The sequence below is a fragment of the Crocodylus siamensis genome, chromosome 1 (genome assembly GCF_052110815.1).
Source record: "Crocodylus siamensis isolate JL-2025a chromosome 1, ASM5211081v1, whole genome shotgun sequence".
Classification (NCBI taxonomy): Eukaryota; Metazoa; Chordata; order Crocodylia; family Crocodylidae; genus Crocodylus; species Crocodylus siamensis.
Window position 1 is genome coordinate 221,509,663 of NC_143395.1, and position 27,444 is coordinate 221,537,106.

Consider the following 27,444-nt stretch of genomic DNA (forward strand, 5'->3'; position numbering starts at 1 on the left):
AAGTGACTACTTCCTTGATTTGATTTTAAATCTAAATTTCATGGAATCCACTCCTCCACCACAGATGGAGAGTCAGCAAAGTTAAAAGTTTCATGAGCTTTGTGAGCCTCATCAATCTCATGGACATACACTGCAAACCTTACAGAAAACGTAGTGTCCAGTCTATTAAAACTAAATACGTTTTGATTGATAGGACAAATGTTAAATGGGCTTTGATTAATTTGGACATTTTTCTATAAGGCTGTCCAAACTTTAAAAGAAAAAAGTGAACACTTAAGGCATAGTTCAGCAAGGGCTTCAATCCATTTCTATTCAAGAAAACACTCCCCATGTGCTTAAACAACCATTAAAACCAATAAGATTTAAGATACACTTAAGCTTTTTGCTACACTGGGTCTTTAAAAGCATCAAGTAAATTGTTCTAAATGAAGGAACAATTGGGTGAAAACCTGAAACAATTACTATTCAAGTTGTATTTTCTGATGCTCAGCTTCTGAAATCCTCCATGTTTCTGTTCATGAGAAAAGGATGTACCCTTGTTGTACCAAGGTATTCAAAGTCATGTGGATAAAGGGACCTTCCCTGTTCCTCCTTATTAAAGTCCCTGGATAAAGCCTTGTGGAAATATTTGAAGAACTGCTCCAGAATGTTGTGATTACTTCACAGACCAGTGTGTGTAGTTCTTAATTTCATGCTTTAATGTTTAAAAGAATCCCTCTTCGATTCAGCTGCTTCTTAATGCAATGTCTTTATCTTCCTCTGATATTATTCACGCTTGCATCTATAAAGAAGGTGACTGATGGGCAAGGAATGCCCAAGAAATTAGCTCAAACGGCATTTCAGAAAGAAGGTCGGCAGTATCCTCAAATTGAAAAAGTTCCTGCAGATGCTAGCTAGAAACATGGAAGCTGAGAGAGCAAGCTCTGGGGTATGACATCTACAGACATTTCATGAGATTTGGATTCTATTAAGGGCATGCTGCCATGAGGCAGGAGATGCTAGAGGTGCTACAGAGGGGTACAGATTCTCCATAGATTTATTCTATGCTGCTGTCAACTCCCTTGAGACTAGTGTGGGTCAAAAAGAATCTGCTGGTTTTGAGGGTCAAAAGCCACTGCCACTTTCACTGGGGTGGAGTGGTTCAGGGAGAAGTTTATGACATCCTTGACTCCTCAGGAGACCTTTGGTTTTGAGGCTTATCTGAATATAAAACTCTTTTCCCCACTGCTGTATATTTTATTTATTAATTTGTACATACTGTTCAGTCCTATATGCACTGTGATAAAAATAAGTAATATCAATGAGTTACACACACACACACACACACAAAGAGTGTACACATGTTTCTGGTGATGTACCTTCTGCTTTTAAGAGTCTCACAATGTATGAAGCCCAATATATTCATTAGGTATCTTAAGATTCCAGCCTCACAGAAATATAACTTGGGATTTTGAATGACTCCTTTCTCTCTCTCCCCCTGCTACTTCTAAAAATCCATGTGCAGTGAGTACACTGCTTCACTGCTTTTACTGAAGAGGATGGAGAACAGTGCACTCTTGTGGGACAAAATTAAAACCAGCACTAACAAAAAGTCTACTGCCAAGGAGCATAATCTGACTTTTTCCTAGCAGCAATGAAGGGGAATAAAAACTGTATGAAAAATTATTCCCTTGTTGGGTTAATTGTGACATATGTGGAAAGCACTTGCTCAGCTTTCTTAATGAAATCCTACAAAAGTGCTTGCTGAAAGCCTGTTCCTTCTTCTCAAAATGTTAATGAGATCAGTAAAAGGTTAAGGAAAAAATTAGGAAGCTTAAATAAGAAATAGCATAAAACAATATCTGATAAATTTCAGGCTTAAAATACTTCCATGGGGATGAGGGGAGGGCTGAGATTTTACAATTATCTACTGCACTCTGACACGTCACATGAAGAGGAATGAGTGCCCATCAAGACCATGGCTATCCTGGAACACCGACAACATAGTTCAATAAGACACTTGCATTCCTGTTCCAAAATCTGGCCATCTCGACTGCTTGCAGATGTTAAAAAAACCAAACAAACCCCAAAATGTGGTATTATCCAGAAGCAGCAGCATGTTATTTGACCCAGCTCTTCAGCATCTGTATAGATCAAGAGCTTCAGCAGGGCTTTTTGGTGCTTTTATCTAACAGCTGATTCAATCAGCTATTAATTAAAGGTGCCAAAACCCTCATGAAAGCACCTGCTCTACATAGACACTGGGTGAGCTGGGTCCAACTAAAGCAATGTCTCTTCTGGGCATGTGCTGGGCTTAGCATGGGAGTACACTGAATTTAAAGTAAAATACCATTTTGGGTTTTTTTAAATGTCTGGAAGCAGCTTACTGTTTGTTTTAAATACAATCTATATTAAAGGGCATTTCTATGGCCCAGACAGCCAGTAACCAGTCAGCCAGTCTTTTGCTCCTAAATCACTAATTCAAACTGAAAAGCTGACCAAAATCAATTCTGGGATCAAAGGTCACCACAACCTGATGGGTGGGTGGTGACTAGTATGAAGTGAATTCCAGGAGTCAGCTGAGGCCATATACGGTGTCCATATATGAAAAAAAAAACATGACAGCTTTATAACTGTTTGCTGTGTTGACAAACTGCAATGATACACCTGTTCAGTGCTGCATGTAAGTCTGAACAAGATTTTCACTCTTAACAATGCTGACTCAAAAAAAAAAAGAGTTCAAGTAAATTTTGAGAAACTGTCTTATCTGTGCTATGTCTCTTTGGGAGAAAAGCATAAGACCCGTATGTCCAGAGCTGTTAATTCAGAACCTTTCCATGGACTAAGTTCAGTTTCAACAATTGCTTGTTTCTTGTCAATGAAAAAAACCCAACCCCGCAGTGTACACCTAGCCCATTGTGTATGGATCCAATCCCAAACAATTCATAAATTTTAACTAGCATTCAGATTTAGATTAATAAATTTCACGTATCAACTCCTCCTTTTAATTTGACTTGTTACTGGTCATTACCTGCTCCAACAACTTTATCGATGGCTATATTGGTTGCATCCAATTCTTTGGCAAACTCATGCACAGCCTGGTTGGGGTCTTCATAGGTATGTGGGTCTACATATGTTCTGAGGCCTGGAAGTTTTACTGTTTAAAGACAAACAGAAAGAGACAGGAAAGATCATGTGGGCTCAATTAACCATATTAGGCAAACAGGAAAAGAGCAATAAACAAACACCCACCAATCACTATCAGAAAAAAAAGGTGCATTGCTTCCTCAGGTTGTACACAGGGTGATTAGCTGCTTTTGAAGGTTTCTGAGAGGCCAAAAATTCTTAATAGCTTGTGACCACAACATTCAGGAACACACATACCTTGCTCTTCATTAACATATCTATTTTCAGATAGAGACCATAAGGTTTGAAAACAGGCCCTCAGACACATCTGAACTTGAAAAACTGGCCTGCATTTGAATATCAAAGTACTACCTCATAATGTCCACTCAGTGTTTAGATACTCCTTTACTTTGTTTTTTTCAGGGTAGCAAACAGAGGAAAAAACTAAAATATACATGATTTGCAATATATACAAACAAAATTTTCACTTATGGAAGAATTGACAAACCACCATTTATGAGGAATGCTCAAAAGTCCTCTAGAGTTAGTGGCAGGCTGTTGTTGCTAATTCTGAGACAGACAATCTGAGAACAAAACAATTTGTCCTTTCCAGTTTTCTGACCTGTGGTTTTTATTTCACCTGGGGCAAGCAGTATGCTCAAATAAGTGCCTGGGACTATCTGGCTTTAGGGGCAAGTCACAAGCTAACCTAATCTTCCCCGCCCCCATCATCAGGGCTGGAAGGAAAGGAAACACATTGTCATCCCAGATCATCCCCTCTGGCAACAGTGCCAGAGGCAATCTAAAGACTTTTCCCCCCCCTTCAGTCGCTTTATAGCTGGGGGCCCCCTTCCTGCATGAGTCTGATAAATTGTGTGGCTGGCTCTGAATTCATTCTGTGTGCCACAACACTTCTTTAACAAAAAGTAAAATAACCACCATCCTCAGGAGTATCCTTTCCAAGTATGGCCTGAAAGAATGTGTCAAAACTACTGACCTCTGCTATGGTTTAAATGTGCTTTTCAGTGCATATGATAAGGAAAAGAATAATCTTTTTTTAAATCATTGGTTAAAGTGTGGCATTGTTTCAACAATAAACTGCAAATATTTTCTTGCAGGTTTTATGAAAAGTAAATTTTATGGAGATTTATTGGCCTCAGAACTGAGAGGAAAATTACAAAAGCAAGTCCCCATATTCACTGCCTCCACAACAATGCCAACTAAGACTCACGCTCCCAACAAAAGGGCTGTGTGGTATGTGCGCATTAATAAATGATGAACGTGTTTCCTTAAAGCATCTGATGATTAAAGAATCATTTGCAAGTAAAACAAAAAGTAATTGGCCGTATATAGCTCTTGGTTAAAACAACCTCGTAAATGCTTCTCTCCGTCTATGCTAAAGGTATGTCAAGGCTCCCTCTGCCCCCAATAAAAATAACAACAATTAAAAGCTTCTGCTTAGTAGGGCTGCTGATTTTTAATGCTGACCCCAGAGGTTCCCAAGATCAGGTGATGGTGACTGCAAGAAGAATAATCCATTCAGACCAATAATTAAGGGCAGCCCATATAGTCACTGGGTTCTGTCATGAAAAACAGATAATAAACACATGTACATGTGTTAAGCTGCACTACTTTACAGCTCATTCTGTGCAAACACAATAATTTACATTTCCATTTTACCAGCATGAATTGCCCTAAGGGTAGCAAAAAGTAGAAAGGGCCTAGCCAAAGAGGGCAAGGGGAGAGGATCTGAGGAGGTGAAACACATTTCAGCTCCTTTGAAGTAATATTATAGGATTTGTAATAAGGCTGTAGGGAATAGTTCATGGCTGGAGCTTTTTTTAAAAAAAAGCAATTCAGAATAAACTAACTGAAATAAACCAGCTGCTGTATTTAAGATGCAGAAAGTTTATGACAGCCATGGAAGTGACTTTATCTTCTTGCAGTTAATACAAACAATTTTTTGTTTTTGTGAGAAAAGCTGGAAAGGAACAGAAAAATAGTTTCAACAGTGACACGCACATGCAGAAAACTTGACAACTCTAAATATGTCTGCATAATCAGTAACTCTTTTTGGGGATGTTTCTCAGAGAAGTGATCAAGACCCAGAATTCATGACCAACTGGATTCATCTTAGTATCAGCATGACACTACTCAGAAAACAGAGCGTAGGTATCCAAAGCCAAACGAAAAGCAATCTAATCCATAAGAATTTTAACTGAGCCGACAGGTTTTAGAAGAGTGATTGTGCCATTCTGTTGTAAAGCAGTAGGGAGAGCTAACTCTGATCTGTGATTTGTCTGTGACGCTTATTTTTTTTAATGGCTGCTTTTATTTTATAACCTAATTAAATTTGAATGATGAAGCTCTAATGACATGGGGCACATACAACTGAATGGATTGTTTGAACTTAGTTTGTCAGCTGCCAAAGTGCAGCACTAACAAAGCTCAGCACCACGCGCTAGAAGAAAAGAGGGAGGGAGTTTGGGGCAGGCGGGGACAATAACTCCGGACAAAAGAATGATATTAATTGTCACCTGCCAATTGTCCCACTGCAACTGTAATTGGGAAACAGTTCTAATTTGCAGCTACTGTGGCATAACCCCATAGTATGGAATGGTAATGCAATTTTTCATGGTATACAACCAATTGCTATATCCTACAGCTCTCTTTTGCAGAAGGTGCAGTGTCTCCACTGCTATCTAGAAAATGATATAAAGGTAGAGCATAATTTTGCTGTAAACCAAATTAATTTTAAAATGCAGTACCCCATATAGTATAAATGTATTTAATCACTGCCAGACTGTATTGGTGTCTTAAGTGCATAGCATATTTTTAAAAGTGCAATCTAAATCACAGCAAAGACTAAAGCATGTGAGAGACTGGAGAGATTTCATAACGAAAGGGATTGTTACAAGAGCATCCAAGAGAAGCTTTAGAATAGACATCTTGAGTTTTTAATTACAAATTGCTATTTACTGATTGTAAAATAAGGTCCAGATCCAAACACTACTGAAATCAATAGGAAAAAATCCTAACCTGGACTTTGGATCAGGCCCTCAGAAAGCATACTGTGCTAACTGCTTCACTCTTATCATCAGGCAACTGAACATTAACAAATTAAAGAGGACATGTTCTTGGAGCAGTGAAAATTCTAAACAAGACCACACTTAATTGATATGCTTGTCTTTAGAAACCTCTCCAAAGTCTCAGAATGCTTAATTCTAATCTCAATTTATTAGCAGACTAACTTTGTAAAGAAAACCTTTCTCCTTGATACTTTCAGTAATTGTGAAGTCAGTTATACTTTGCTGTGGAAAAGTTGCCTTTATTTAGATTTCAAATGCTTAATAATAAGGAAGTTTATGTTTTTCGTTCAAGTAATGCAGAGCAGAATCAATGTAATATAGTATTATTTGAACACTGCCAACACTATGTTGCTCATTGCCTATCTAACCATGGTGGAAAGAAACTGCACCAAATATTAATTAGTTGGATGAACTCTCCTGCCTGACACAAGAAAACTTTTGTTTCATTTATATCTAAATTTAAGCTAGTTGCTGAGCTGGGGATTATTCAGTAAAATATATAGAGTCTTTCATAACTTACAATGTCCATTCCCAAAATGTAGCCTCTTCTCATCAGCACCATGTTTAGACTTGTTGTATCCACAAAATCTACAAGCAACAGAGAAAAATATAAAGAAACACATATAATTTTACATCTTAATCATTTGATCAAACAGAATAAAATGTTTTCCCCATAACAATTAAATACCTGTTTGGAAGTTTAACAATGTTTCCATTCTCTACCCTATAGAGTCAAGCTATGTTCTCAGGGAATTCAAGGAAATTAGCTAATGAGAGGATTCATTGATTTTTGACCCCTACCATTTAATTTTACAATTGCCTAAGAATGTGTTTATAGCATTTTTTAACTAGTACTGTATGACTGGTGCTGCTCATATTAGCAGGCTCATTACTGAGTAGCAGTGCTCCAATTTCTCAGGCTACAGAAAGGGGGAAGGTAAAATACAGCCATTCTATTGTCTGACACCACTTGATTGACCATGCTCACCAAGTGGCAGATGGGGAATAGAAGTAAGAATAAATGTGTAAAACAGATGATAAACTAACCTCCCAATCAGGACATACACCACAACTGTGAGAAGAATAATCGCTACTGCAGCTGAAATGGCGATCATTACAACCTGGCTATTCTCGCTGGAGATGGAGAAGGCTGGGAAAATTAAAACAATAAAAAAAAAATAAAAAAATAACCAAGAAAGCATTAAGCACAACACAACTGACATGCATTTGGGGATCAGAAAAATTAACCCATTATTTCATTGCTTTGTTCTGAACTTTGAAAAGCTGCTTCCTAATATTCTAAAGAGTAAGGTTTCATTCCTTTTCTTTGCTTTACAAGTTTGGAAAAGATTTTGATGGTATTTATTACTCTGTTTTATGTTATTGTCATCTGTGACAAGAGCAAAGCAAGAAGGTCAAGTCACTAATTACCAGCATTAGTTTATTTCTGTAACATTTTCAAACCAAGGATCGTAGTGCTTTAGAAGACAAAACCTCAGAGTATCATTGTGAGGTCAGGAATCATCATTATCCTACATATACATTTAGGAAGAAGTACATTATAAAGAGCAGTCACTTCAAACTGGGGCACAAGTTTCTGGGGCTGTAGAGAAGTTGGAAATGGAGAAAAGAAGTCTATGTTAGCAGGCTAAACAAATGCAGGAAAGACCTTATAACAGAGTCGGTGGTCTCTGTGCATTATGGACATAGCCTGGCTCATGTTCCATAGATAACAGACATACAATAATGATTGTGCAGCCTTGACAAACTAATAATTGTGATGAAATTATGGGGCAATTTAATACCTATCTACATAAAATTTACACAAATTATTCAGATATGTTCACAGCTGTGGCCTGTCAGCCATTCTTCAAAGCTATTGATCTGCTTCTTACCCTGTGGCATACAGTTATACATTATAATCAAGTTAAAGACAACATGGAAAGAACATAAATGATTTCGTTTTTCTTATCATATACTTCCTATCATCAACGACTTTTTTCCAGGCACACACTGTTTGTCAGTTACTATAAAGGCTGAAGGTCACCAAAATAGCCATTTGCAGCTAACTGGTTTTGAAACAAGGAGCTCAATTATTTTCCAGAATAAGAGCTGAGAGGGAAGGGGAATAGCTCACATATCTCAAACATTCAAACATGTCAAGTGCAAGACTATTTGGCTTGTTACTAAATTTTTCTGTTTATTTTTAAAGACATTGCAATTTCTAAACAGAATATTTCTTAAACCTCAGACTCTCAAGCCTTATAATTGGACCATAAATAAAACATCACTACAATATTTGTGGTATAATCTTGTTAGGTTGTACCTTTGGAATCCTTCCCCTCCTGATTCATAACTGCAACATTATTGCAGTATAACATTATTGTTAAAACACAGGATAGGAACATTTTGAGAGAGTTGGATTGCTTACATTCTGCAATTCCACTGCAAGTTCCTTCCTGTGTCAATTTGTCACCAACATTTTCAAAACCAGATTCTATGCATTAGGCATCTATATCCATATTTTAGCACTTAAATAAATGAACCAACATCGATATGCTGGGCACCTACAACTTCTTTGTAATAAAGAAAACACCAGATTCAATTTCCAGCGCAATATTGATGATAAAGCAAATATTCTGGATGCATAGTAGGGCTGTGCGAAGCTTCAGTCCCTGATTCGATTCGGTGGCGATTCAGCCAGATTCAGTGGCCGAATCTCCAAATCTGAATCAAAGCAGGAGACCCTTTAATCTCTTCAAATCAAGTCAGAGCCCTCCAAATTGATTTGGAGAGATTCAGAAAGATTTGGAGATTTGGACATAGATATAGTTTTAAATGTTTTTTTCTACATACCTCAAGGTAGCAGCTCATGGACACTGCGATGCTGACGTGCATGGAGTGTCCCACAGGAGCATGGGGGGCTCCCCAGTGTGCTTGGCAGCAGACCTGGAAGTTGACCAGAAGCACTTCTGGTCCACTTCTGGATCCGCTGGGGAGTGTGCAGGACCCCCCCCCCCACGCTCTCCCAGCTCAGCAACTGGTGGCTTCTGGGTCTGGGGGGCACCCAGGGTCCCCCCATAGCTGATCACTGAGCCGGGGGAACGCACTCCCCAGTGGACCAGGAAGTGGACCAGAAATACTTCTGTTCCACTTCTGGGTTTGCCGCCAAGCATGCAGGGGGGTCCCCAAGCTCCTGTGGGACACTCCATCTACCCCACCATCACAACATTTATGAGCTGCTTCTGGTACCTTGAGGTATGTAGAAAACACATTTAAAACTGTGTCTATGGCTGAATCTCTGATTCTCCGAATCAGCATCAAATCTTCAGATTCAGATTTGGCCAAATCAAATCAGGGACAGCGATCTGAATCAATGAATCGAATCACTGTCCCCAATTCGGGCCAAATTCAAATTCAGATTGAATCTGGCCCATTTCGCACACCTCTAACCAGAATCTTTCTTAGGCAACAATAAAACACAGAGAAAGCCTCGTAAGGATCACAGGTTAGCAGAGCACTATAGGGTATACTTAACTTCTGTAGTGTTCAGTTTACAGATAAGAGACACAACTTGCAAATGCTTATGCATTACAGTAGGCAGGCAAGGTCCTTTGGGTAAATGTGGTAACTTGTATTAGACCAACTAAATAGTTGGAAAAATTCTTCTTTGCGAGCTTTCGGGAACAAACATCCTTCTTCAGGCTACAACCAACACCCCTGTATGCATTACAGTAGCAGATGCTTTACTGATTTCAGACATGGGTAAAAGGAGGTAGGAATGGCCTCGTAAGAGAAACATAGGTAATTTAACTGGATTATATCATTACACTATTGTAAACATAAATTACTTAAAATTCTCTTGGAAAATCTTTCTGGGCTAGGTATTTGATTAATTTGCTCATTCACCCCTGTGGAGCAGGCCAGTGTAGCTTTAAGTATCAGCACCCATCTAGGTGATGTATTGGTATGCCAATAGTCTTCTGCAATTAAATAAATGTCACTGTGAGAGCATATTACCAAATAAACATGTCTGATGGCAACATCTGTAGCAACACATCTGTTTCATACTATGTAGTTATGAGGTTAATGAGGAGTTTCTTCTGAGTGAAGCTGACTAAAAAACAAATACATAAATAAATTGCTGGAAGAGAAAAATCCTAGAAAGCATCCTCATTCCATTTGTTGGTTGATGTTTTCTAGGTTTTATAAAAAAAAGATATATTTTATTTCTTCTGTTGGATGCACTCTCTCTCACTCCCCATTTTTTTTTAACATTCCAAAATCTGTCATTTCAAAAAAGTATTCCAATTCTGAAAAAACAGATATAGCTGATGAACCAAAATTTGAAAACCTGCTTACGTATGACCATTTTACAGTGGAAAATGGTCCCTTTGGGGTGACAGGGCTCCACAACAGATGACACACAAAAAACAAAAACTGACAAATGATTACCTGGGTTGAAATAAAAGCTCATTAAATTAGAAGTTTGCTCAAAAATTTTTAGAAGCAACTTTTTAAAAAAGCTAATAGCATTATAAAAAAACCATATCAGACAAACAGTTCATGAAGTCAACATTTTACTTTTGAAAATGTTCATCAGGTCTAGTTCATAAAGCCTGAAGCATCTGTTCAAACAGACTTGGAGGCAGACTGACAGCTTAATTCTTAAATATGGAAGAACCATGAGCTGTAAAAGAACATTTTAATCTTGCATTTGAATGTCATTGACATAACTTGCATGCAGAAGGGAACAACAATTCTCAACCTTTTTTAGACTCAAGGCACCTCTTGGAAAATGCCAGCTCTTAGCTTTCACTTGTGTTTTGACTATGGGAAAATAACAGCAATTGTTCTATTGCAAAGAACTTAGAAAGACCAAAACAGGTCAGAATATTTTCAACACTATTTGAAGTCTCTGGATTTATCTTGTGCTTTGCGCTGAGATGTTTGCACACCCAACAATGTTAGTATCGTGCAGCACTCTCCAGCATCATTAAAAGGATATCACGGCACCTTCACCGAAAATCAAGGTGCAGATGCACACAAAGTAGAATGGGCATAAATGTTGGTAGGGGAGCAAGCATGTAGAACTATATTTCAGCACTGAAAACTTCATTTTAAACTTCAGTTCAACAGAACTACTGCTGTGATTTAAAAGTTAAGCATATGCTTAGTGCCCTGCTGAATTGGATTCAAATATCTGGATTGTGTGAGCACAAGTATCAATTTCAAAACTGAAACATAAAATTAGGCAATTACTGTGCAAAGAATTACTGTGGTCACTCTATTTGACAACTGGGACTAAAGATATTTAGAAACATCAGGAAAAGTACACCAAACATCTTTTTAAACATTTGTAATAAAAACATTTTAAAGCATTACCAGCATCTTTAAAATTGTTCTTTCACTGCTCAATTTCAAGTAAGGTTAGATCTTTCAGTGCAAAGAAAGCAGATGAAGTAATAGCTCAATGTTGTTTTCTACAGCACGTCCATGTAAAACTCTCAAAGCGTTTTATAAAGGTTAATGACTAAACCTCACATTTTACTGCTGTGTAGTAAGTAGTATTGTCTCCACCTCACAGAATAGAAAATTGAATCATGGGGTATAAATAATTTGTCCAAGGTCACAAAATTCAGTGGCAGAATGGAACTAGAACCACAACCACAACCAGAAGTACGATTTGACTGAATAACCATGCCTTCTGATTATATCAACTTCACCTTATAGCTAGAAAGGGAAAACAGCAATGCTCCTCCATAATGAGGAGAATTATGCACTGACCCATGGGACTAGAAGAAAAATGAGACAGTAGTTCTCTTCGAATATGGAGTTTTTACAGTCCAGAGGGTCAGGCAACAAGATTGGAATATTATGCCATGTGGGTCTGTTACTGAATTAGACTTCCCGTCTCAGCAGGAGCTGCCATCTAGTATAGGATCATATTAATTCTGGCAATAGGTCTCAGGGCTGAGAATGGAAGCAAATACCACCTGTGCTATTTATGGTATATTCCTTACAGTATATTTCAGTTTTAATGATAAAAATATAACATTATATGGTAATATTACCCAGAAAGACACATTATAAATTGTTATGACTCACATTTGCTAGATAGGGAATAAAAGTAGTCATTCAAATCAGTCTAAAATTGAGCAGGAAAAACATTTAATGACTGCTTGAATTAGTACATACAATCTGGACTGGTTTCAAACTCAAACTTGCGGCTATTGGTCCCATATCCAGCTGCTGTTCGGGCTCGGATTTGGAATACGTATGTGGTATCGGGTTTGAGGCTACTGATGGTAACGTTGGTTCCTTTTGCTCTCAGAATAGTATAGCTTGTCTCTTGCTCCTGCTTTGGGGGAAGAAGTTACCACATTAAAACCCAACACACTCCAAATCAAATTAGAAAGACTCAATATTTAGCACAAAATTAGCTGCATGACATTGTCAGTTTTTTCTGAATAATAACAATTATGAACCAATTAAACTTTGTGCAGCCATTCAATTTAAATCATCATGAGTCTGTAGATTAATAAGAGTCTCAGATCATTAGCGGTTCTTTTGCCTGGTATCATATATTCTATTTATGACATTTTATTTAATGTTTTCATATCACTTTGTCCTTAACCTGTAATACTACAAGAAAATGATTATTAAAGTGTTATCTGAAAACCATAAAGCCTAGACTCACCAATTGCACCAAATTGAAACCTGTTACAGGATAATTTAGAACATTTTAGTGCTTTGCAGACTTATTGCTATGGCTCAGCTTTTACTGCAACATGTTTTACAAATCAGTTTGTTCCTTTATAGCAATTAGAACAGAATATTCAAACTCTTTACTTTGGTTTTATAGAGATTTTAATAGAACTATACTGCAGTTAAATTATGAGCCCAAGCCCACTCAAGCAAAATCCCACTGAACTCAACAGAAGCTTTGCCTGGATGAGGACTTGGAATCAAAAGAGCAAGGTATGTATGCTTTTTATCCCTGATTGTCAAAGAACAATATATGTATATCCATTATATCCACACCTCATACGTCAGAACACAAAATGTGCTGCAGTACATCTATATTTCTCATAAAAAGTTTCATATGTGAGCAAAGAAACACCCACGGCTTCAGTAACTTAGTAAGAATGACATTTCATATCTTGCAAAAGTTAATTATGCTAAGAAAATGACGGGTAACTTGATAGTCCAGTGCTTTAAACACTTGTTTGTAGTTTGAGGTGTTTTGTGCAGTTATGTATTTTAAAGCCAGCCTGTGCTGTTCTTGTTTTCCTTAAAATGGCAGCTCAGGAAAAACTCTGGATAACAGCTATATACTGTATTAACTGAATATCACATGTACTTTCCTCTCCTAAATCAGCCCTCTAAAATTGGAGTGTGTGTCTTAAACAGGGAAGCTGATTTTTCTTCACTGGAACAGAAGTATGGAGGAACAGAAGCAGGGAAACATTTACTGGGGCGGGATGTGGTAAGCAAGGAAATACAGGTATGGAGAGAGCCGTGAGGAATTCAACTACTCTGGTTCACAGGGATGTATGTGAACATTTTTTTCCCTTCAAAAGCTACTTTGTTGGCTTGAACACGTAAACTGAATATAAAATATTACTGACTTGACTGAGTTTGCCTGGCTTCAGGAAGATGCTGAACTGAACTTGGTGTATATTGAGAGCAAGCACTCTCACCTAGCTTTGTATTATATTTGGCGCATCTACATGAGATGCTGACTATGGAGTAGCCTGATACTACTGAGCAGCAGTGTCATGTGGCAAAACCCATGATGTGACGCTACTGCACAATAGTATTAAGCTACTGTGCAGCAGTGTCACAAAAAAGGTGTTCGGTGGTGCTACTGTGCAGTAACTCAGGTTACTGTGTATTTATTTAGTACTTGTTTAAACGAGTACTAAAGAAATGCTCAGTAACCAATGTGCAGTAGTGTCTTGTGTAGACACGGCCACTGTGATGTTTCAGAATTTTAACCTAAACTTGGGAGGCTCTGTGATTATAGTCTGGATGTACCAAGAGTACTGAGGCATGAATCCTGAGTTTGGAAAGTAGACTGTATACTTTCACACCCCAAAACTTGCTACTTATCTTACTCACATAAGGAATTTAACTAGTGTGGGCTATTTAATAGTAAAGACAGATGAACACATTATAACAGGGGTGGGCAAAATATGGCCCGTGGGCTAGATGTGGCCCGCCAGGCCATTCTATCTGGTCTGTGAGGCCCCTAAAAAATTTAGAAATTAATATTTATCTGCCCCTGGCTGCCTGTCACGCGGCTCTCAATGGCTTGCCAAAACTCAGTAAGTGGCCCTCTGCCCAAAATAATTGCCCACCCCTGCGTTATACTGAGCTAAAAGAATGGAAGGGAGGTATGTGTGTGGGGGTCTTACTGTCCATTAGCTGATTCCCTGCAACTCTTTGAGGTCTCTGGTAAATGGAAGCTAAACTAGGCAGTTTTCCCCTAAAGGAAACTGCAGATTAAGTATCATGTTTTATCTTCCACTTACAGCAGGATAGGAGTGGAGTAGGCAAAAAAAATAAAATAATAATTACCACAAATTATCTGATATACAATACAATCCTTCCCCAATCCTTTCACAGAGTGTAATGTGTATGTGTGCCCATACACTTGCTATGTATGCATTGTGGTCTATGGCACAGTATGGAGAAACTGGAATGAACATTAATGTAGCTAACTCAATTAAGAAAAGACAACAAAGGAAGGAAAAGAAAAGAGCACTAGCGGCAACAATGCTAAGCTCAGCACCGGCTCATTTACCTTATGTTTGAAAGGGTAAATTAGTCCCTCACTGAGCTTTGTCCTACTCTGACTAGACTACTTTAGATCTCTGAGCTAGCTAGTTTGAAGTAGTTCAGATATCTTTATATCAGCCTGCAGCTTCCAGTATGGAAACACCCAAAAGAGACTTGAATCCCAGTTTATGAATGTACTGATGTATGTGCGTAATGTATAAGCATGTGAGTATTCCCACTGGGCATGTCTACACATGCATTAATATGCTTTTCGTAATCCACATTAAATTTAATACCTCCAATGCGAAGGCATTTATACATATGTCCAGGAGTGGGGGTGATGAAGAACTTTAATTACAGTGACTTGGAGAGCTTTAGTTAACCCCCCCGCCCCCAACACCATTTTTCAGCATGGGGATGGTAATACATGTAACACTGAAGTCTGCTAAAGTGCAGTAATTACCACACCCCAGCGGACTTGATTAAATGAGTCTGTTCTGATGCACTGTGATTACAGGATGATGGAATAGACTCGCTGCACATGTATTAGCTTTGAGATACTAAATAAATGTGCATTAGGCTACCCTAAAGTGCAGTAGCCTATTTTACTGTGCATTAGTGTATTAGCATGCTTTTTTACACAATGCTTTAATGGATTAAAATAGGATACCGCATGTTAAAACTCGTGTCCAGACAAGCCCACGCATGCTCCTTGAAGCATCTCAAACACCTTTGAGACAGCCATTGCAGGGGTCTGGGGGAGTGGAGGGGGGGGTTGGGTGAGACAGCCATTGGGGGGGCTGTAGGAGCCAGCAAGGGATGGGCCCAGGCAGAACAGCAATGGGGGGGGGAGCTGGGGGACCAAGCGGGGTTGGAGCAGTGCATGTGGGCCCTGGAGGAAGGCCATAGCCCCTGTTGTGGGGCTGTGGCCCCTGAGGGGGAGGGAAGTAGCCCCTGTGGGGGGGCATGGCCCCTGTTGGGGGGCAGCAAAATATATATTCATGTATTCATGAAACATGTATTCAGAGTTCACTTTAATATTATGATAGCAACACTGGTAGTTTTTCCAAATTGCTTTACCACTGTAGATATATCAATACAACATTGCACATCTGATCGCTGTCTCTCTTTACAGTGGTCTTTTGTTTCAATTGTGGAGGAACATAGATTTTGGGGTATTTTACAGAGTGACTCTGGGATTTTTTTTAATCAGGGATTTTTCAGTGTTCCAATAGGGAACACCAGAGTTCCTGCTAGGGAGGCCAGTGGTGGGACCCTGCCTGCTCTGAGCTGTCACCTTGGACCTAGCTGACTGTGACTGACCTCATGGCCAATTGGGACTAGGAGGACATGCTTTGACAGTTCAAAGCAGGCCACCAAACCCAGAACATCTTCTGGGTGATAGCTGCCCACATGGCCAGGCAGGGGGCACACATGGCAGTAGTGCCGCACAAAGGCCAACTCTGCAGCAACGACCCACTGGCAGCTGACCCAGAGGGGCAGATGTCCCATCCAGGTCTGACAGGTGCACATCAGGTCACTGCCAGGCAGCAGCCCACACTGCCAGAATGCTGCAGTGGGTAAAGGGTGCAGGGAACTCTCCAGGCTGCTTGAGCAGTCCAGCTGGCACAAGGGGTAGTGTCCCCAGGAACCAATTGGCTGGGCCCCAGAAGCTCCCGAGAGTGAGTAGCCTTGAGATTCTTGCCAAGGCAGCTTTTTGTACTGATGGGGCAAGGACAGGGCAGGTTTTAGCTCTAGCTTCCCCTGGCTGCGGATCCAGGAGGAGCCAGGCAGGGTTATTTTGCCCCAAGTGGCACAATTTGCTCCACAACAAAGTACATGTCCAAACACATACACCGACATGCCCTGGCTCAAATTTGCACTGCTTCTATATGAGCTGCTGCAAGTGCACATGCTTGCATGTGTGGATGCACTCACTGATGCTAAAAAGACAACATTTAAGTGACTTTTATAAATGGATCCCTAAATAGGACTTCTTTAGGAGAGTAAGATGGACTGGACCAATTCAGCAAAGAGAGGTTACCTCTACAAAACCTCTATCATGTTCCATTCACTTTCAGAAATTCATTTTATTCTCCATTTTTTATCCCTTATATAAAAAAGGGGTATGTTTAAACATGCAAGCAAAAAAAATATACAAGACAGTCTGAAAAATTAATGGGTTGACTTAAATGTATAACTTTTCACTTTAATAAACCTAGATTTATTTCTTAATTCAATTTAACTAGATTTAACTTAAATTTACTTCTTAACTGCCCTTCCCCACTCCCCAAATTTAAGTAAATGCTTTGATTTTTAAGCCATAACATTTTTTGCTTTTAAAAATGTAATTTTTTTTGTGTATGATTTAGGCTGGATATTCAGTTTAATCTGACTTCAGGTTCCCTTCAGACAGTACAAATATTTCCTTCTTAGCGGATGTATGTGACAGACAGAATGTGGTGTTGGCTATATCAGTTAATAATATGCAATGCCACTCTGAAAATAAACATTTAAAATCATGGTATGGAAGATATCAAAGTATCTTAGTTTATGGTAAGCTTTGTAAGACACATGTTTTGTAAGTCATTTTTTATGTGAATAGTAATCAAATCAGCTTGACACCACATAAAAGCCTTAGTTTATCTTTCCTGGGGACAAGGGAGAACTTCAGAGATATGGCACACTAGTCACCATAAGCAAAAGGAATATACAAAAAGAAGAGAAAGTCTTTGCCAGGAAGAACTTTAATCAAACACTCACTTAGCTGATGAATTAAATCTTACGTGTTCTATTTAAGCATTTCCTCCTGGTACACTAGATATCATCTTTACTAGAGAGAAAATCCTGCTGTTATTAGTAGTGTCTCATACAATGAAAACTGTTCCATTTTAATCTAGGTTTTCCCATAGAAACTTCAGGTAAATTTAATATTTACATTGGCAATGTTAATGAAAGTAAAGGGCAGTTCTTTTTTAGATAAACAGACTATCAATGTAATCTTATATGGATCAGTTGTGGCTAATGCACATGAGAAACTAAAAGGAGCTATAGCCACCTACAATTGAAAGAATATTTTTTGCTTCATCCAGAATCTGAACTGTGCATTCACAAGATAACTTAACAAAAAACCTCTCAAAACCTACCGGACCTAGCCACCAAAAAAGAGGGATTCAGAGTCTGAATGAGGCTAATACCTGATTATCTACAGTTTATTCCAAGGGTGTGAAATTTTTGGCCCCACTGGTGGGACAAGTGGTCCATGGTTGGTTCCTTTGAGAGGTCAACATGTGTGGTTGGGCTCCACGCATATGGATCAGGCCCTCCACCCCTGAGCCACCTTGCCCCATCTCCACATGACCCGATTGGCCCCAGGAGCCCAGATGGGGCCCCCTTTCTGGCCCAGACCTACACATCATGATCAGGCCCTGAGTCACCCTGGCCTGTCCCCATGTGCCCTAATTGGGCCCTGTGCTGCCTGGCCTGGCCCCATGTATCCTGATCAGGCCCCATGCTTTCCTGGCTCCAGGAATGAGAAGCCCCAGCCCTTCATCACCTTGGTCCAGCTCCATACACCTGGATCAGGCAACGCACCCCTGGTCCCATACACCTGATCTAGAGCACTATCCAGCCCACTGGGTTCCCCACAGTATGGAAATCTGGCAGCAGGGGAGTGGCAATAAATGCTACTGGTGCTCCCCCTCTGCCAAACTTCTGGATTCATAGGGACTCATAAGGGCAAGATGATATTGTTCCACAGGCTGGGGATTATGCACCCCTGGCTATTCCCAATGGGTATGTCTAGATGAACATGGATGTGCAGTATGTGGCGCCACAGACCTGTCTGCAGTGCTGCACATCACACGTGCCGCTTATGCAGGCATTCTCTGCATTAGTACTTTGCAGTATGGGGTGGCTTTTTGACCCTGGGAGATCCTGATGTCAAAAAAACCTGCACCTAAAAAAAAGCAGGCCAGTGCACATGGTGGCATTTATATGGCTGAGGTTGGCAAAGCACTTGGGTATATGCTTAACTTGAGTATTATTTTGCACTGCCTTAAAAAATGAACCATGTATTTCCTCCAGCTTTACTAAACTCTCTCTCAAAGTATTATATTATTTAACTTTTGTATAAAACTTAACATTAACTAGGTACCATAAACTTTATTTAAAATGCAGTTTTTTTCTGAAATGACAGTCTTTAAAAAGCTATTTTGGCAGTCTATATTTATCATGTCTCAATCACATTTAAATCAAGGTGATAGGCCTGCAAGTTAAAAGATTTTTCCCACAAGTGCCACTGCAAACCCTTCCTAGAATCCCCTCAAAGCTATATTCTTTCTTGTTGTAACATCCCACCTGTAAAGAAGGTTCTGTGGGTCAATTACACTCATAGGCCACACACCACACATGGTGTGGATGCTTGGTTCCCTGGGGACACCTTGTGCCACTGCTAGTTGTCTCTGGAGAATGCCTGTGCCACGCATGCTCTGGTGCATGGCAAGTTACCCTGGGTGGGGTAGGGGAGGCTGCACAGGGATGGGGCTGCAGCAGTGGCAATTCTGCCACACAGAGTCAGGGTGGCAGCTATAGCATGGCTCTGGGCAGCTCAGCTCTGCTTTTGAGCAGTGCCTGCTGCCCAAGTGTGAGCTCCTCTGCTTTTTTTTTTTTTTTTAAATCCATGGGGTTTTTCTGATCCCTGGATATCCAGAGGTCAAAAAACCCGTTCATGCTGCTCCCTTGTAGCACGGAGAACAACTAAATGTGTGGTATGTGGTGCACATACTGCATGGCTGTGCTTATCTGGACGCAGCTCTACAGCTTGGTAATTTCTCAGATATCTCCCCTTAACCATACCTTACCAATGGTACTATTTTATATTTTATGTTCAGCAATATGTGAATGAGCGATTTCTGCCAGATTTGGAACAGCAATTGTAACTTAGTTAAATTTTTCATCAATTTTAAGTATTCTGAAGAATTTAAGTAGGGCTTAAAAAAAGATAGGGAGAAGGCCAAAAGAACAACAGGTGACATTCAGCAGGGGAGGATAATAAACATTTAAAAGAGCAATTTGCTTTAGTTGAGGGATGTGACTATACCGGAGCTTCTGTGTAATAAGTTATGAACACAGTCTGTTGAACAGCTTATTCAATACTGTCTGTATGAAAACATTTAGTTTAATAATGGGGTTTTGAGGAAAAACAAGCAGAGAGAAACAACCTCTCAAAACAAGCCACACCTTTATAAACATGTTTTACACATGTTTAAGAGTAATGCCCAAATTAGTGAAAATCCAACCTCTTGGCTGCAGTCAGTTTACAGAACTAGATGTGATAACTTTCTGGCTGAGGCCTGTGAACCAGAAAACCTAAAGGACCATCTCCCCTTCCTCCCATGGAAGGGAAGAGAGGGGAGTTCCACATGGGGATCAGACTGGCAAGCTGATGGCCAGCAGCCCCATGCCCAGTTTATGAGTAGGGGAATTGTTAAATTCTACCTGAGAAGAATAAAAGCACAAAGGGGCTTGGTGCTAGAAGAGCTGTCCTGAAACGGACCAGGAAGAAGACAGCTAGGCTCATCATCAAGAGAGAAATTTCATCTGAAGTAGAGAGAAAAGAGCTAGGCATTATAACTACAGCTGGCATTCACTAATGGACAAAGGCAGGATACTGGACAGCAGGATATGGACCATTAGTCTGTTGTGGCATGACAATTCCTACCCACAGCTTGAGTGAGTGGAAATGAATATTTTTATAAGGCAGCACAGAAACATGGATAAATAAATAGAAGAGGAGTTAAAGAGAGGCTATGGTCTGAAATCTGCCATTTACTTATTTGTGTTGTTAATATATATGATGGGGTGTTTTATATAGATTCAGTTGACTGTGAGTCAAGTTCTCAGAACTGTGTTAGCTCTGCAATGCCAATGGTGGGTAAGTGTCATGGAAGTGTACTTTAATCATTGGTATAAGCAGACATGACTCTGATACTACGAAGAAAGCATATTTGAAGTTTAATCCTACCAGTCATAGGGAATGTAAGGCATTTTGATTTCAAGAAGCCTCCTATACCTCACAGTATTGAACTGTCACTGAGTAAAATAATGCTGTTTCATTAACATTACTTTTCAGAGTAGAGCTACCATTAAAAAAAAACAAAAACAAAAAAAAAAACAGAAAGAAAATCAGTTGGGTCATGCAATTTGCAAAAATCAGTGATCCTCTACTCTGCTCATAAATCAAAAAACATCCTATTCCTAAACAGTTACTGAAGATATTTAACTTGCTCAAAATTCAGACTGAAAAAAAAATCTTAAATTGTACCCTGAATCCCATCAAACTCTTGAAGGACCATCCTGGGAAATGAGTTCCAAAAGAAAAGACTCTCAAGCTGAGCTCATCCTGCTGCAGGTCTTGAAAAACAAAATTACAGCCAATGACAACATGAGCACACTGGTAGGTCTCAAATGAGATGGAAGTCATTAGCTCAAGTAAACAATCTGTCCTGTGTGAAAGAGACTGAAGCTCTGGGTGCATTTAGATATAGGTACTTTGTGAGGTAAATAACCCTAAATTCTTTATTAAAAGGCAATACGTTATATGATTTTTTTTTTTTAAGAATGAAAGAAAATGAGAAAGTCCAAATACTTTCCATGTGGTTTTACTGCTGGTTTACATGTGGTTGTATAAATAAAGACAAATTGATATATGGTTGGTTCTCCTTTAATGACTCAATCCTGATGTCATTGAAATAAATGGCAAAACAGAAACTGAATTGGTCTCAAAAAAAGGAAATCTACAATACACTCCTGTCTAGAATTAGTTTAAAGCTAAAAAAGGTTTGGGAGGATTTTTTTTCTTCTTACCAGCAAAGGTTAAAAATGATGGGTGTCTGACTTCACCAAGGCCCTTCAAAATCCAAATTCTCAAAAAAGTCAAATGGTCAGATCATAAAGTCACAAAATTAGAGTTGGAAGGGACCTCAGGAGGTCATCTAGCCCAACCCCCTGCTCAAACCAAGACATATATAACTGTATAATCCCAGCCAAGGCTTTGTCTACTTAGGTCTTAAAAACCTCTAAGGATGGAGATTCTACCACCTCCCTGGGTAACCTGTTCCAGTGCTTTACTATTCTTCTAGTACGAAAGTGTTTCCTCATATCTAACCTAAACTTCCCTCGCTGCCACATGAGACACTGCTCCTTCCTTGTTCCATCATCTACCACTACCAAGAACAGTCTAGCTCCACCCGTTTTTGAACACCCTTCACGTAGTTGAAGGCTGCTATTAACCCCCCCCCCCAGTCATGTTTTCTTCATACTAAATAAGACCAGCCTCTCCTCAAGTCATGTTCCCCAACCCTCTAAACATTTCCATTGACCTTTGCTGGACCCTCTCCAATTTATCCACATCCTTTCTGTAGTGGGTGGTGGGGGGAACAAAATTGGAGACAATACTCCAGATGTGGACTCACTAGTGCCTCACAGAGGGAAATAATCACTTCCCTTTATTTGTTGGTAACACACCTACTAATGAAGCCCACTATGCTGTTAGTTTTCTTCACAACAAGGGTACACATATTCAATTAGCTCATATTCAGCTTATTGTCCACTGTAACGCCCCCAGGTGCTTTTCTGTAGAGCTGCTGCCCAGCCAGTTGGTCCCCAGCTTGTCCATGGGATTATTCCATCTTAAGTGCAGGACTTTGCACTTGCCCATATTGAATTTCATGAGATTTCATTTGGTCCAATCCTCCAACTTTTTTAGGTCTCTTTGAATCCTAGCCTCATTTCATACATCTTTTTAGAATATGGAACATAGTCTTCAGACTGGCGATGATCAAGTGTAGTTTCTATTAGTAATGTCACTCTGCCCTTCATAGGACTTAAAATAAGAGAATGATGGTCTGACTGATCTATCAAGTCCTTTTCACTTCTAACATCTAGGATTTAAACACAATCTCTATCCTGATACAAACCCACAGAAACTAGTGTCTTGTTCACTTTTGGAGGCTTGAAGTCCTTAGTTTGCACAAATAAGTACTATCAGTATTTACTGAGTTAACCCTTTACTCCTGCCAATTTTTTCTTATGCCTAACTGGAATTGGCAACAATGTATTCTTTGGAACATTATAGTGGAATCTCATTCATTGAGGCAAGGGCAAGTCTCACTCTGTGATTTGCACAGCAGTTGTTGGGGATCTTCCTTCCTATCAGCATGATTTACTAGTGAATTTACTACAGCTCAATAGCAGATAGCCTGATTACAACTGAAAGAACACAATAAACAAAATAAAACAAACCTTTTTCTTCCCCCTCTCTCTTCCCCTCTCCCTTCTTTTTCTGTCCTATTTAGGAAAGATATCGTTACTTTTCATGGTTCACTAGTGTGAATCACTCTGATGTTGTAAATTGTGATCTACTCTCTCTCAAATCACTTGTGTGCAAATATGCTGCACCTGAAGGACAACTCATAAATGAACAAATATTTTTAAAAAGAGTATTTTTTAAATAAACACCATGAAACCAAGGAGGCAAAGACAGCTGCACATTTTGTGCTCATCCATGGGCTCATTTTCATGAACCAGGAATTTGTCAAATTGAACAGTAACTGTTGAAAGAGACAGAGAGCAAAGGCATGGCTGCATCCTGGTCGTTTTAGGCACAAAAGACAATGATTTCAGTACGAGACTATAAACACTGAAACATCCCCCTTCCACCTCTTCTTCCCACCTTTTCATAGTACTTGACCTCGTAGTCCAAGATGATCCCATTAGGATGTTCAGGTTCTTGCCAAGATAGAGACACGCTATTCCTGGATGTCCGGTCCTTCCTAATTATTGTGATGGGGGATGGAGCTGCAAGGAAAGGGAGGCGGGGGAGGAGGGAGAGAAAAGCAAATGGAGTTTATCACTGTTCTAATCCTTGGCAAGAAGGTATTGTTTCCATTTAAAAGACTCCTGAGTATAGGTCTGGCCCTGTATCAACACTCAGCAGCTGGATTATAGTCCTGGTAAACATGGCTTGAAGCATACTGGCCTGAAGGAAAATGAGCTGAGACTTTCTGTTACTTGTGGACTAGTGGCAAGAAAGCAGATGTTTTCAATCTGCTACTATAATGTAAGCAATGAAATACATGTGATATATTAAAAAGGAACAAAACAACAGTACTACCTATTTGTTATAACGTTTGCGCATTATTATTACCAGACACTGCAGATCATTGATAATACTCTCATATGCAAGAATACAACAGGACTGGAATACATTACATACAAGGAGTCCCCTGGTATCCATAGTTAATAATTATCATCAGTATACTACAGAATACATCCTTTTTATGACATTATTCAGTAATGTTTCCCCTAATGCAACTTGTTCCCTCCTACATGACATTTCCTTTATAATGTTTCTTTGAAAAAAAAATCTAAAAGGGCAAAGTACAAGGCAAAAAATCTAAAGGCCAAAATATAAGCAATTAAACTTTAGTTCAGAGATACACTGATACAGGTGGCAAAAGACAGCATGCCACTAACAAGTGAAATGAAAATAGTACTGGAGGTCCTGAAACTCTCATCTCACAAGTTTTCAAGCATAAAGCAGTTCATAGTATTCTTCATGTTGCTTGCCCAAACTGGGAATGAAATCCAGGACCCACTGCAGGCTATAGCAAAACTTCAATGGACTACGATTCCCTTCCAAATGTCCATTTTTTGAGGTGGCCATAATTAATGATAAACCAGCTCAGCACCTAACTAATTACCAGTAAACAGTAAGATAGAAATTGGGTGCATTTGTGCAGTTCACATTACGACATCCTAATAAAAATGTATCAGCTGATCTGAACAATTAGAACCTACACCACCTCCCACTGTAGCTGTAGAGTTCTACTGTGAAATCACAACCCTCCCACACACTGCTGCTCGACCAAATGCCAGTGTTAGAACAGCCCTGGCCATGTGCCACTAACCACATTCAAGATGGAGAAGTATGCTGGCCCCACAATGGGAGCTCACCAAATTGTGGCTAGGCTACTTTTTGGCATTTAATGGAGTGGGGCAAGTGGGCACAATGTGTTATTACAGTGGTATGGCCTAATGTTGTCAGAGTCAGTACTGATATGCCCTCAGGATTTCAGCTGAATTTATGATAGTGTTAAGATTTGTTTAGGTTCAGCTATCATCTGTTGCCATGCACTAGAACAGCATTGCTATATTCAGGTTTCCAGCACTGCGGGAACACTTCTAAATGCCAAAAAAATGTTTTAATTAAAATAAATTAGAAACTTATTTCTATTCATATTTGGTTTTGTTAAGTGTCTTTAAAACACAAACCTTGTGATGTCAAGACTTACCCGTAAATGTTGACAGTCACTCTCTTAATAGATCAGTGAGATGAGAAAAATATAAATGCTCCTACCAAATTTATATACACTTCCTATAGACAGTGGTTCAAACTGATTCCCATTTGTCTGCAATACCCTCCTGTAACAGGGGGCCTACTGGGGGTGATCTCCATGTGGCCCGCCCACCTGTTCTTGGGCAAACTGCCTGCCTTCTTGCCCGCCACACCTTGGTCTTAATTGATTAATTAATAGATGTAATTAGGTGGGAGGCTGTCCGTTTTCTGTCCCGCTGCTGAGGGGCACCATCTGTGGCTCCATTCCTCCCCTACACCACAGCTCAAGCCTTGCAGATGACATCCTGATGTTCTCATATGCACCAGTCCCCCACGATGGGGCCCAGAATCCTGCTGTAGGACCCCCAACTGAGCTCCTCCCTTCAGGCGGACTCTGCTGCCATCATACTGGGCCATGTCTCTTTCTGCCACCGGCTCCCCTTCAGGTGTGGTCCCTCACTGGGACCTTCAACTCACGCTAGCCCCGGCCCACCTCCAGGCCAGTCGGGACACCAGGCCCCCAGCTCTTGGGTGTCCCTCTCAGTGGGCCTGCTTGCCCTTCTGACCCTCCTGGTCCTGGCCCCTGCCTGGGCCAGTCAGGGGAAGCTCTGGCAGGCCTTGATGTATGACCCATACTCTTATCCTGGGGTCCCCCTCTCAGGGTCCTCCTCCACAGATGTGGGGAGCTGGGGTTACCTCACACCACAACTGGTGCCTCAGGGTCACACAGGGGACTCTCATTCCCCCCCACCTTGCGCAGCAGGTCATGGTGCTACTACCAGTGTTATATTCCACCCAAACTCTGCCTCCTCACATTAGAGGACTTACTGGGGTCAGAACTCAGCTCTCTCTCTCTGGCTGGACCCCCTCTCCCTTCACAGGGCTCCACACGCTGCCTCCCTCACACTGGGGGCTCCACACTGCTTGTAACACCCCCTTTTACTTGGGGTCTCGGAGCTTCCCTCCACAGGTGGGCTCAGGTGGCTGTAGCCATGCCTGACCCCAACTCTCTTCCTCAGGGTCTCAAACCCCCATAGAGCTCAGGCAGCCTTGGCCACACCCGGCCTCCAACTCTCCTCCTTGGGGCTGGCACACCCACAACTACCTCTGGTGTACGCGACCCACCTGAAGGTGAGGGCTAGGGGTTAAGGCACCAAGGTGGTAACTGGCCTGGCATTTCCTGGGGGCTCCCACACCACTGAGAGCCCCACCAGGCCATGCACTCTTGGCAGAGTGTAGTTTCAGGATGTTCCCAGGACCAGGAGCCTCCTACCATCCCCTACAGCTCCTCCCTTACCTCCAGATGAAACTCAACAGCCCTCTAACCAGGCAGTGTTGTTGCCTGACCACCAGCAGCGGAACTGCCTTGTTTATATAGGCAACCCTGTGCCTAAAATGGCTGCCCTCATTAGGCACCTGGAGGCTGCCAGCTCCAGGGCCTTAAAGTGGCAGGCACACCTAGTGCCCTGCCACACCTCCCTTAATAACATTTACATTTCAGAAATCTGTTCTCAATGTTCAAATCTAAGTCAATGTTTATCTTTAAGTTAGACTGTTGATACTGGGTGTTTTGGGGAGTCTACCTTAATTTCCCTTCTGCTCATTACATATACAAGTCCCTTACAGTTGCTGAAAAGCATTAAGCAAGGTATATAGGATAGAAGTGTAATGGATATCCTTTAGTAATTCCACACTTACTTAAGTACAGACCACTGCTGAAGCCAAGATACCAAAGTGATTATCCAGCTGGCCTGTTCTAGTGTAGTAAGTCCTGTGTTAAGTCATCTCCTCCTGTGTGCTGTGTTTATGCCCTTGTAAGTCATTTTTATGTCTTTTCAAGTTACATCATTTCTCATTTTTTGTATCTGAACACCCTATCACGTCCTATACCTCAACAGGAGCACTTCCCATTAAGATAAAATTTATAAATATTGTATGTATAATTAATAAATGATTATCAAAAATAGTTATTTCCTCTAATACTTTATGTTGAGATGTACTACAGCATATTCTCCAGACAGGTTTAAATAATCTTATTCATTCCAGTCCCCAGGCAATTTATAACTG

At 40.3% G+C, this 27,444-nt stretch overlaps 1 protein-coding gene across 2 annotated transcripts in view; it reads right to left on the reverse strand.

The window, feature by feature from the left end:
- EPHA3 (EPH receptor A3) overlaps positions 1-27,444 on the reverse strand; it is a 366,545-nt gene that overhangs the window by 83,016 nt on the left and 256,085 nt on the right. The window contains exons 6-10 of one of the 2 annotated variants that reach the window (XM_090057555.1): positions 23,713-23,837; positions 12,393-12,552; positions 7,242-7,344; positions 6,715-6,782; positions 3,011-3,136 (exon numbers count right to left, since the gene is read on the reverse strand). In XM_090057555.1, coding sequence (XP_089913681.1) covers positions 3,011-3,136; positions 6,715-6,782; positions 7,242-7,344; positions 12,393-12,552; positions 23,713-23,837 — 582 coding nt within the window. Of the gene's footprint in view, positions 1-3,010; positions 3,137-6,714; positions 6,783-7,241; positions 7,345-12,392; positions 12,556-23,712; positions 23,838-27,444 lie in introns of both variants that reach the window. The other variant, XM_090057547.1, reaches the window with a different exon arrangement.